The sequence below is a fragment of the Parasteatoda tepidariorum genome, chromosome 10 (genome assembly GCF_043381705.1).
Source record: "Parasteatoda tepidariorum isolate YZ-2023 chromosome 10, CAS_Ptep_4.0, whole genome shotgun sequence".
In the NCBI taxonomy this organism is placed as follows: domain Eukaryota; kingdom Metazoa; phylum Arthropoda; class Arachnida; order Araneae; family Theridiidae; genus Parasteatoda; species Parasteatoda tepidariorum.
This window is the reverse complement of record NC_092213.1, coordinates 50,545,965-50,559,134: the sequence shown is the minus strand read 5'-3', so window position 1 is coordinate 50,559,134 and position 13,170 is coordinate 50,545,965. Positions and strand designations below refer to the sequence as shown.

The 13,170-nt window shown below is 29.4% G+C and overlaps 1 protein-coding gene across 2 annotated transcripts; it reads left to right on the top strand.

Moving 5' to 3' along the window:
* Positions 1–495: 495 nt before the first annotated feature.
* Positions 496–12,716, top strand: LOC107449847 (transcription factor HES-7.1). 2 transcript variants are annotated; one of them, XM_016065508.3, is made up of 4 exons: positions 496–840; positions 5,516–5,620; positions 8,761–8,848; positions 9,838–12,716. In XM_016065508.3, the coding sequence occupies exons 1-4, from the start codon at positions 787–789 to the stop codon at positions 10,512–10,514; spliced, it is 924 nt and encodes a 307-aa protein (XP_015920994.1). In that variant the 5' UTR covers positions 496–786; the 3' UTR covers positions 10,515–12,716. The 2 variants fall into 2 exon arrangements, with proteins under 2 accessions (XP_015920994.1, XP_015920995.1); XM_016065509.3 differs by lacking the exon at positions 496–840 and adding an exon at positions 1,833–1,952.
* The last annotated feature ends 454 nt before the right edge of the window (positions 12,717–13,170 follow it).

Sequence of the window (13,170 nt, the reverse complement as noted above, 5' to 3'; positions counted from 1 at the left end):
AAAATAATTTCATTTTATAGTGTGAATAGAAAATTCTCACACTACAACAAAAATTATGTTATAAATCAGACTGATCATAAAACCGAAGTCAACTAACATGTTTTTTTTTTCCTTAAATCGGCATGTCGCAGGTCAAAATCAACAAAAACAGAAAAACAACCTAATATTCTTTTCACTATAAATCGAAAAAAAAAAAAATTCTTGTCATTTTTTAAAAGAAAAATATTTATTTATTTTTCAAAACATGTCAGTAAAATTAATAAAAAAATATCGCGTTCAAAAAAATTGTGCCAGGCTAACCACAAAACAGAAGTCAGTTAACACTTATTTTCAAACCAAAAGGTTGTAGATCAAAGGCAACAAAAACAGAATATCATTTCATTTTAAATTCTTTTTATGAAACTACCCTTTCAGTTTAACGCTTAGAGGGCGTGGTTTTAAAAAACTTCCCCCTTTCTCATCCCCCACGGCACGTGCTGAAGAACAGGAACCAATACACGCGAACAACCTGTATCACGTGCTGCCAGTCCATTGGGCCTTTTACCACGGAGCTACCGTTTTCATTTCATTCCGTTCTGCTTTGGTGGGAAGTTGTCTTTTTTTCCCAGTCGTCCTTCCTCACTACCTGTTGCTTTCTCCTTTTCGAATGTTTTTATTCGTTGCTGTGAATAGTCTTTTCAGCACTACTCCCCATCATTCTGAATAGCAGAAGCGGGTGATTCAAATTGGTTGTTTAGAATAAAGAACATTTTGTTGAACTCTTTTTTTTGGAGTAGAATTGAAATTATGACCATGCCGTCGGCTAAACCGACACCTATGGGATTAAATGAAAATAGAAAGGTATGTTTAACATTAATTGGTAGTTAGTTAAGTAATTATTTCTGATTAATTAATTATTTTTGTTTCAAATCAAATTAGATTGGTGAATGCGTTTATTAGTGAAAATTTATTGAAAAGTCCATAATACATAGAATAAAAAATTTAAAATTATATCTTGAATGTAAGGAAAGCGTTTCACTTTAAAAAATAGTAATGTTTGGTTTTGCACGGTTGAATTTATTTGGTTAAAAACCTCCACTCGAGAGCCTACTTTGTTCCAACTATTTCTAATAAATAAACCTATTAAAAAATTTTATATTTCTGGTTAAACATATTTAACATTAATTTTAATTATGTTTTGAATTAGGCAAAACTATGATAAACTTCTAAGCCATTTTCTGCTAATCGGGTCTGTATAGTTAAGAAAAAACCCACTAAAAGATTACTAGAAAAATTTTGCAATTTAATATCAACTTTTTGTTTATATAAGTATTATATGATGTTTTTTATAAATAATAATGGAATGCTGATTACAATTTTTAAAAATAAATTTAATTTTAGAATTCAGTTACTATTATTTAATCTTTATTTCGTCTGAGAATTGAATTGTTATTACGGTATTAATTTCAGTAGCCAAGTTCTTTCGCAGATGGATTTAGCAGTTTCATTATATTTTTTATTGCTTTTACGTTTAAGTTGTCTAAGACAATAAAAACTTTTTATATCATTTTTATGAAATACATTAAATTCTACTGCCGAATTTTGAAATGCCTTAAATCTTGCTTTAACAATTTATTCTGCAAAGAGTTTCTAAACGCTGTTCAAAAAATTCAAGTACACAGTGAAGTTGAAGTACATGTTTTGGAAAACAGATTATAAATGGGTTTTTTAGAATAATTTTTAAATTTAAACTTTTGAAGTAAGGGATAGTGGCATAGTAGGACAATATTCGGACAAATAGATTGTAAATTGGCAACGTTTGAATGTTCACTAAACATATTTTTTCAAAACACATGAGTGCAAGAGTTAGCCAGTTTTCAATATTTGGATACAGCAGTTAGTTATTAGGAGTGTATTAATTCTGACGTTGTTTCGCATTTTTGAAAGATAATCAGAAACTATGTTTAATTGAAGTACATAATTTATCTATTTTGTTTCAATTGTTGTGCATTTATTAAATTACTTGTGTATTTTCAAACGTTGCTCAATTTTTTATATAATATAGTTATATTTTTATGTGGTCTTAGCATTAAATTCAGTTTTCGAAATTAAATTTAATTGTTTAGATTGTAATGCTTAGAAATCACTTTATTTGTACCTAAAAACACTTTTGAAATGCTAACAGAAGGCTATTTGTGTAGACCTAATGATTCGCTTACTTATAAAATTTTATTCTTAATAGAATTTAGCCCTTCATTTGTGTCAAAATTTTAAATTTTCGTTTTTTCTTTTCTTTTAATTTACAAGTCTTAACTGTCAAACCATATTTATTTAATTCCTACTTGTGATTCATTCGCAAAATGATTTGAGGTTCAATCACGTGACTATCCTTCTAGGTAGACTATCTTTCAACTATCAGCTATCTTTATTTTACTATCTTGCAAATGAAAAGAAAAATATTCCTATGCATTTTGCAATTCAAAGGATCATTTTTTTCTCTGCTGCGTTGATTTACCAAAATGCACTTATTTTTTTGTGTTACTGTACATGTTTTAACACGTTTTTCCCCTCGCTTTATTTTACTAACTCATTTATTTATTCATTAATTTTCAATAAATAATTTTTTTATTCACGTTTAAAGTTATTCACGTTATTTTAAAAAAAAGGGGGGATTTAGGATATAAAGGGTTTTAAATTACAAATTTTAATTCTGAAATTAAAAAATTTCCAAATTTTAAAAAGTCTTTCTCTTATGAGGTTATAGGGTTGACTCAAAGAAAAGGTTTGAAAATGAATCCTTTAGTTTTTCTTAAAAGTATCCTTAAAACTGGCTATTTTACATGTGTTAGGTAGAAGTCGATTTTCCTTAAATGAAGTTGCATTTAAATAAAATCGACCTGCTGTTTAGTGTTAAATTTTACTCCTATTTGTTGTTTTTCATATCGAAAATTTTATTTTGTATTTATAAAAGTGTTTTTATTTATGACCTATTTTTTTAAAAATTTCGAACTTGTTTTTACTTCAAATTTTAAAAAAAAGTTATTGAAAGAACGTAATTAAATTAAAAGTGATTTTTATGGCATCTTTTTAACTATTAAAGAGTCTGAGCTGCACTGCGACCAGAGCTCTGCAGTAGGCACTTGAAGTATTCGACATCAGACTTTTGGTCAAAGCTACTATGAATATTGAAAAATTTACTGTGTTTTTGCATCTATGGGAACACCAAAAACTTGGTAATTTTTTCTAAAACGTTTGGTAATGATTTTGGTGAAATTAACTATAAAATATGGTTTTATGATTTGTGATAAAGCTTTTTTAATTTGGTAAAATTTGTTAATTTTACCCTAATATTTGTTTGAGAGCATGGCACAAACCCCATTTACTAGGTTAAATTTACTTTTCAACTTTGTATTTTTTACTAAATGTGTGGTAATAAGAAATATATTTTTGAAAACCAGAATTTCCGGTAAACCGTTACCATTTAAGAGGAAAAAGTGCCAAATGACTGATTTATATTCCGAGTATTATGGTTTTTATTACCAGACTTATTTATTTTTTTAACAGAAATGTCATTAACATAGAGTAATGGAAATTTTAAGAGAATTTTTTTTCTTTGTGTAAGAAACTGTTACAAATATATGATATAAATTTGCTCACCTATTTATTTATATTTCCAACCCAGCTAAACAAAGTTTGTGGGTTGTAATTTAAACAATACAAAGAAATATAAAATTATTCCTAAGCTAGTTCATGCTCTTCTCTCGTAAAAAAAAATCACAATGAAAAATTTCTTCCATTCATATACATTTGTCATTATGTCAATTTGAGGTCGTCTCTCACTTTTCTTTTTTCCATCATATTTCTATGTCATGGCAGATCTAGTCACACCATACCTCACCATTGATTAAATATTTTTCGAGTTCTGCTATTTAAATGATTTTTTAAGCATTAAGCTAAATTAGGCATTTAAAGAACTTAAAGCTGCTTTAAATTTGTGAGTTCAATATTATTTTTAAAAAATTTATACGCTAAAGATTTAAACCTAGTTTCTATAAAATTTTTATTTTATAAATTATTTTAAAAATTGGATGCGTCGCACATAAAAAAGACAATTTGCATAAGAAAGCGTATGTTAAAGAACAGTTAACGTGTTTAATTAAAAGAAAAAAAAAATTATGTAATTTTAGTAAGTGGTCTAAGTTTAATAGGTTCTGCATCTTTTATTAACTGAAACTTATTTTTCAATTACTTTATGAACTTATTTACTTTATGAACTTTTAAGATTTCAAGGTATAGTATTTTGGAAATTTACTACTATAGGATATTCATCTTAGTGGTATGCAGCCCAGAGAAAAAAAAAATCGAATACATGAATACATAACATAATATTATAGAGAGAATACATTATATCAAGTTAAATTGTTCTTATAAATTTAGTAAACGGTCGAAAATAAATTCCAATTAAACCTTTAATGTTATAATTTCAATCACTTCATTTGAGCTAAACTAAAAATTTCAAAATGAATAGAAAAAGTGCGTTGTAATTTTTTTTTTTTTTTTATGCTAAACGAATTACTTATGCTTAGTATTTTATAGCTTCAGAATGATATTCTATTGCATGCTTCTATTTGCTTTGTTTTCTAATATTAATAAAATCCTTTTAAAATTATACGCAGCTAAAAAAGTTTTAAAACGATGATAGTTTTACCGGTGACGAACTGTCAATTCATATAACTCCTGCTTCAATTATCTAAATTTAGAGTAAACCTTAGAAAATTAGGCAACTTTTGAGAAAAGTATTAGTACCGTAGGTGTGTGTATCTGCTGTACAAGAAAAGAGGAAAATGGAAAAACCTTCATGGTTACCCTTGAAAGGAATAGAAAAACTCATCCTTATCTGTCAAAGTTAAGATTTTATTTTATAATTTTACAACCGTCGGTGAACAGCCGACCCAATTTTATGGGTTTACGACTACTAATGTTCAATTCCGAAGCCTTGTAATTTTGAACCCAATCCAGAAGACGAGGGAACTCCTGGATCAAGTATTGGGAGAAATGTGCCTTCGTGGAGGACTTTTTGATGGAGCTAACCCACATTTGCGTTACATGGAGAGGAAGACCACGAGGACCTCCTACGGTTAGCCTGTCGGTGAAGGGACTCTAACCCATGATCCGTCTACCACAGAGGATATTTCACGTTAGCATTGTGGTCGGTGCAAGCCGGATGGGGTAGAGATTCGAACCCGGTTCGCCTCATTGGAATGCGAATGCTCTATCCCCTGAGCAATCGCGGCTTAAGATTTATATAAAGGTTATGATGATTCTTGTTTTTATTCCATTTTATTGTAATTTTTTGCTATTTTCTACCGGTAATTAAAACTAATAGTAGCTTAAACATAGTGGTTTAAAATAAGTTATAGTAGCAAATAAAATTGCACTACTAGTAAAATGGTAACTTTTCTGTTTAATATAAAAGTTTCTATATTTATTTTATTCGTCTTAGATATCGACTTATTTTTCTTTTTACTTTGTGTAGGCCTCCAAGCCTTTGATTGAGAAAAGACGAAGAGCAAGAATCAACAATAGCTTGGCTCAACTGAAATCAATGGTTGTGGAATCTGCGACAAATAACCAACCACCGGTAAGTTACGTTTTTTTTTTTAGAGTTAAATTGTTCTATTAACAAACATTTTGTTTCGCTAAAGTCTTCTTCTAAGAATTATTTGATTTTATTAAAGAAAATATCTTAATAACTGCTTTTGTAGATTATAGCAAAAGATAACTAACTTTAAAAGGAAATATAATATAAAGTTTTGCACATATTTGAAAGCCTTATATGTTTGGGGAGCTTAAATATAAATTCAGAAATGATACCTAGTCCTGAAAACTTTCAATGAAAAGCATTTATAAATAAAAAATACGTTTTCCTTTAAATTCTTTTCCTTTAAATTTTGTGGTAACACAAAATAAGTAATTTGTTTTCAAAACGTAAAAAAGTAATACAGTAATACAAAAGTCATACCTCAGTAATACAAAAGTAATACAGATTTACATCTTGGACTTTTAAATTTAGTAATCAGTTGATTAAAACATGAAATTTAATATTATCAAATATTGTATGATTAAAAAGTTTTCATATACGTTGAGGAGTTGCCAGAAAAAGAAATGAGCTTACCTACTTACTATTGTAGCGTTCATAAATTACTCCTCCCCCCCCCAAAAAAAAACTCTCCTGTGACAGCCATAAATTACGCCTTACTGGATTGTCGGGTAAAGTTCTTAGGAAAAAGCCAAACAAATATAAATAAACATTCGATTAATCGGAGTAAAAAAAGGTATATAGTGATGGTGACTATGATTACGAGGTTTAACTACATCAGTTATGGTCAATATTTTAGACAGGTTTGGGCTCTGGTCGACGAGAGCAAGGTAATGAAGAAATATAGAAGTTCTCCTCTTTGAAATGCACTATTTCTGGTTTCCGTTGCAGAAAGTGATCTCATTCTTTGTGGCGTGGGGAGTTTTTTCTACAGACAAACTATATAGTGAAGAGGAACACGCTCCCACAATTTCTAATTGACATATGGGTGAAAACATCGCGATGAAAAACGGGAAGCACCAAATCACTCCAGGTAAAGCAAAAGTCGAAAAAAAAGCAACCTCCATTCATTTCGTGAAAACTTGATGACATTTAATATGGAGTAGTATATAGAACAGTGCGATTCACCGTTCAAAGTGTCAGATGTAAGTCAAAATTGTTTGAAGATTGCTACGTAGGACGCAATATATTCGAAACCACCGTTTTGGGATGACTATAAGCTAGAACAAGTTACGTTTCTGCTTAAATTATAACACTGTTAGGTTTAAGCTTTGCATTAATGACCATAAAGCTTGAAGAATTGGAGGAATGTCAAATATATTTAGCCGTAAAAGCATTTGAACCGCACGGAAAAATTTCTAAGAACAGCAAAGCCTTTGTCGATCTCTAAATGCAAATGTAATAAAGTATGTCGGCCTTTCTTTGTAGATCTTCGCGGTTACTTTACAAAGCTTGTTCTCACGTATATTTAAAGTTTAATTCATCTAAGCTTTTCCTTTATTGAAACGGATTAAGCCTAGTTTTTTATTTGTTGAACTTTGTTCATCCAATTAGGATGGAGACATTCTTTTTCATATTTTTGAAGCTCCTAGCGTTTACTTATAGGAGCAAAAAGTAGTTGCATATGTGTTTAATTATTGTGATTTATTTTGTACACTGTAAAACGTTTTGGTGTATAGTTGCTGCAATTTTTGATGTTGAGGTAAACCAGGGGTCTGTCTAGACATTTTGTGAAAGGTCTTGTTTTTGTAAAATTGGGAAAGAACTATTAGTAATTTGTGAATATAAAATAAGCGTTAAATCACATTCCTTCAACCATTGTACTGCTTTTGTGAATTTGTGCAAATAGGGTCCTGTTATTGCAAAAATTGCTAAAAATCTTTTCAAGTTTTTAAATTGTAAATAAATACAAGATTCTGTTCAACAATTGCTGCTGCTAAATTAGAGATGCAACATACAAATATTTGGTATTTAGCCTATACTGCTCAACACTGAATATTCATTTCGGACGAATAATGGAAACAAAATCACTCACATTTTAATTAATTTTAATTGACATATTTTGGGTAACATAACTTAGTAATGTATCACTTTTAATGTGTTGCGCATTAAGTAAACTTGAACAATTCTTAAATTTATAATATTTTATTTAAGAAATTACCAGAAATTAATTTTTATTTACATAATATTCTATTAATTAAATTTTTTTGAAAAAATATAAATTGATTAATTATTTATTCACAAAAAAATATGATGTAATATTAATAAGATTGCGAACGCGATCTTTGTAAATGTAGAAATATTTTCTCAGAATACTACATTTGGAATTTAAACTTAGGGAAACTTAGTTTGTCTCGAACCGTATTTCCTTCCCTCCCCCCGGAAGGGTTTATTCGATTAACAAAACAATAAAAAAGATAAACAAATCTGTGAAGGGTCCGATTAAAAGATAAATTATTTTGTGAAGGGTCCGTTTTCGTAAAAAGATACTTTGTAAAGGGTCCGTTAACGGACTCAAATTTCTTCTAAACAGATCCCTGGGTAAACTAAATACATTTTTGAGTAAAGATATGTAGTTATCGTGCAAAAAATTACGTAACATTGAGAAAATAACAGTTGCTTGAAAAAATTAGGCCAAATATATTACTAAAAATTTACTTGTTTTTTTAAACGAAATGTTTTTGCTCGGAAATACGCATGAAAATATGTGTTGTTAGAGAGCAATTAAACAAAAATTAATTAAATAAATAAGAATATAACAGTGAAAAATTAAATAAAAAATAGGACTATATAAACTGTAAAGAATTTAGCTGACCTTAACAATAAAAATGATGGCAACTAAGCGCCAAATTTTTTTACAGAGTATGTAACAGAAAAAGATATGAACATATGTATTGTCAGCAAGCAACTAAACAAAAAAGGAACAAAATAAATAAGTGAAACTATAACTATGGAAGAAAGAAATGTGACTACACTGTAAACATTTTAGTTTACCTGAACATCAAAAATGTTGGCAACTATACAAAAAAACTTACAATTTAGAAATAAGATAGTTATTTAACCATCAAGTATTAATAATATAATATTGGGATATAAATTCTAAGCGACGTCATTTTTAAAGCTATGGAATGTTGAATAGGATTATTGAACAAAAATTAACTTTTTATTATTTCGTTTTTCAGAATGGAAAACCACCAAAATTGGAAAAAGCTGATATCTTAGAAATGACTGTTACTCATTTAAAGAAAATCCATCACGGTCTAATGAAAGGTAATTATTGAAGGCCATTAAATTCAATTTTACGACTCTCTTTCATTTCATATTTTATATTTTTATGCTTTTAAACTCATTATACATCATAAAAGCTGGCTTAAGAAACTGAAAATCAATAAAGATGCTTTCACACTCTCAGAAATTAAAATCACACTTTTGAAGATTCAGCAATTCTTGAGCTGTATTTCGCTAATTTTGAAAATTATTTTGTCTCGAAAGCACGTGATTTGTAACGCGTCTCGAACTCTCAAATATGTGACGAAAACGTTTCTTTAACTCGGAAACTCTCTCACCAACTTAAATCTACTAAAGTAATTCTTAATTTGACGAAACTAGAATGACGAAATATGAAATATTTTATTAATTTTAGCGAAATTCTTTTCCTCGAAGAAGATGCAATTGTTATTGCGTCACTTTGATGAAATGTTTGCTCGGAGCATATACTAGGAAACTGTTTCGTCAAAAAATGAAGAAAGCTTCGTGAATATTGAGCATCCATTTTTAATGTGCACTTTGCAATTTCTTTGTTTTCCTTGGAGCGAACATTTTGTCAAAGTGGCGAAATAACTATCGTCTTCTCTTCGAAGAAACCAACTTCGTAAAAAATAAAGAAACAAAGTGGCATTCTATAAAAGTGCTAAAATGCTTCTATATAAACTTTGGGATTAATATGTTACGGTCAGCTTTGTGCATAATTTTTTTCCTGTCACGCTATTAATTAAGACTGGATTAATGAGAAAATGTGCTTTTAAATAACGATAGTTGCTATAATTTTTAGGCTGGATTTTCAAAATTCACTTTATTTTGTCTCGTTAAAATTATTAATTTAAAAAGAGTTGGTTCTCTTTATAATATTGGTTCTGAGACTTTAAAGTTACGAAACAATTTGCAACGAAGCATAAGAGAAACCACTTGTTTCCAAACTTTAAATACAAGTTTGTTTTGAAGTTTGTATTCATAATTATATTTCTTTATTCTTCTTGTAGTGCCAGACGATGAAAAATATATGGCTGGATTCTCTTACTGCATGAAGGAAGTACGCCATTTCATAGAAAGCAACATCGACGATGATTCCAAAAGTCGTGTTCTCCATTATTTAAATTGTTTCGCCAACAAAATTCTGCTTTCTGGAGCCAACCATATTTCCATGACAGATCTCGAAACAGGAATGGACGATTCTTCCTGCTCCAGCAACAGCAGAAGTGAAACACCATCATCAACTTTTAATGATTGTTCTCCCATGGATTACCATTCTTGCAGTCCTTGTCCAGAAACTCAGCCAGACTCTTCAACAGCCTTAACAAATCGGACTCACTCACCAGTGAGCCATTCGCAATATGAAAACTCTAAGTGGATATACGCCAGTCCAGACACCTCAGCCAATAGAACACATTCATCCAGAATTTGTGCCAACAACTTGCCGTCTAATTGCGAAAGAGAGGAATCATCTCATGGATATGGTCCTCTAAATCTGTCCTACCATAACTCAAAAAGCAATGTAGATCGTGGACAGCAAAACGATGTGAGAAACTCTTTGCAAATTAACTACTCAAATAAAAACGTAGATAATCAAGTTTATAATGATCATGCATTGAATAGACCAATCATAATGCCCAATGTATATCAGGAAAATGCATCTGAATCAGTCTGGAGACCATGGTAGCCATTTATATGTATATTTATCTAAGTTGTATATATAAGTCCGTTTTTTATTTTTTGAAACTTTTTTATTGTTATTTATTGTATTGCGAAGCAACTGTGACTTGTAAAATGTTGCGAAACATTTATATTGCACAAAACATTATATTTTTTATATTGTATTTTTATAGAAGCATTAAGTGCTTGTGTTTATATTTTTCGACGTTGGAAATTGCTTATCCGCAGTACAAACCGGTTTCTGATTTCTCTTTTTAATATGAAAGTGTTATGTAGCATTAAGCTATTCTTAAACGATGGCCTATTTTTTTCACATATCATTATACTTTTCTTTGACTTTTTACATTAAAAAAATCACTGTATGAATTGTCGGCATTCTATAGAAAGCCTAGTCAGTCTATGTAATGCCTAGTCATTCTATGAAATGCCGAGTCATTCCATAGAATGCTTAGTCATAATAAAGAAAGCCTAGGAATTGTATAGAATGCTCGGCCTATTTTTAAAAGAAAAGTATGAAATATAAAAATTGTTTATTACTTTGTCTAATCATTACATAAAATATCTAGACATTTTATTAAATGACAAATTTTCTTTAGGGACTGTTTAGACTTTTTCTAAATTTCCGGTAATTTTTTCATCTGTCTTTTTAAAGAATGCTTAGTAAGTTATTAATCAAGTCTTACTTTACCGAGCAATTAAAGAAATCCCCACAATACATTGACTAAAAAAGTCAGTGTATGAATGGCCGAAATTCTATACAATACCTAGTCATTGTATAGAATTCTAGTTATTTAGAATACACAACGTTTTTAGGTAAAGTTCGAAATATGACAATTATTATATTTTTAATATTACTTGTACCGTTCCTTTTTTTTCTTCTAATTTACAGTGTGCCATAAAACTAATGAAAAAATGTATATAATACACATTTTTTATAGTCATTTTGTAACTTATTTTACGTTCTTTAGAGCAAATTAAATAGATGTTTAATATTTATAATGCGCTCGAAAAATTTTATTTCGCAGACGAGATTAAAAAAACTAAATATGTGTTTAATTAGGATTCAGTTCGAACTATCAGTTATAGCGTGAGATTTAGATGTTGAAATACTTTAAGCTTAGAGAAGATGTTATATATTTTATTAGTATGTTTCAATTGTGTTTAAAAACGTGTATTAAACTTATCATAAAGCTTGCTCCTAACCTTCAAGCTGAAAATTATTTTGATTCATTGTAAACTCCAATTTAAGAAATAAACCAATATCAACGACAGCGTGACTATGTTAAGTTAAATATGATATACTGTCAAGTCAACCGATAAAAAGAAGATTCAAAGTCAAATCATGACATCTTCCATCAGTGGCTGGACAATATTTTTGTTAGAACATCACGTTTTAAACATTAAATCCTGATTAATTAAATAATTTTTCAGTAATACGATTCTGCATTATGAGCTTATAAGTACCCGGATCTAATATCCGATGTCAACAATTTTCAATAATGAAGAATCATAGCTGTTGAAAAATGAAAGGATATAGGTTCGGTGAAAATTAGAAAATGATAGCTTTTAGGAATGAATAGAGCACAAGGCTCTAAGAAATAGATTTTTAATAAAAAACAGCAAATATTTTATACAGCATTGTGATGTTTCAAATTTATTGAGACTGATATTAATTTCTTTAATTCTGTCTAAAATAAAAATAAAAAAACCTCTAAGTAGTGAGAATGGACTTCATGCCATTAAAAAAAATACGGGTTATAAAAAAAAAGAATGGATACTAAGATTTAAAGAAGTGTTATATGTCTAGTGATATTGTTGTTTCTTAATCAATAAATTTAAATTTAACTCACATGACGCCACTGACTCTTTTGTACGTTCAATTCTGACTCCTAGAATTTAAGGCTTAGTAACTTAGTGGAGCCAAGATATAATCAATGACGAATTTGTATAAATTCGTCATTGATTTGTGTCGTTAAGGTACAGCGTGGGAAATTTGAAATATCTTAGCTATTGAATTTTTTCTTCTGCAAATTCAGCTGTTGCATTTAGGATATATAAAAGCAATTGGGCTACCACAATTTTATTATTTTGAAACTCTTGCAATACATTTTTGCGCAATTGTTGATTGAGTTTTACGTTACGATCTGTCCATTGGAATCAAAACAATCCGAATTATATTTGTAGCATAATAAAAGACTGTTTTATAAAATCTTGTGTTTGTTCATTTGTTTTCTAATGATTTAAATTTTGCGAATTCACTTTTCTTAATTTACTGCATATGCCAAAATATGTCCATTTCTAAGCACTTAAATAAGATAATAATTGGGGAGGGGGAGTTGGAAGTAGTTTTAACAGTTTAGACAGTATCATTCTCATAGGCCTTGAAATATAGTTTTCGAGTCCTTGATGAAGATGAAGTAAAATAAATACGCACTTTAAGGGGCACACATTGATGTTCAAACGAGAACAAAGTAATAAGACTATAGAAATCTATCAAATCACTACTGAGGACGGAGGGGTGAAAACATCAGAAACATCGAAACTCAGAGTTCTAATAATCGTCATAATATTCAGAGGTGCTTCGAATAATCTTCTTTCAATTCCTCTTACACATTCTCCCAGCTATGTTAGAGGATTTCAGTCTCGCCTCACTCAGCAGTAAT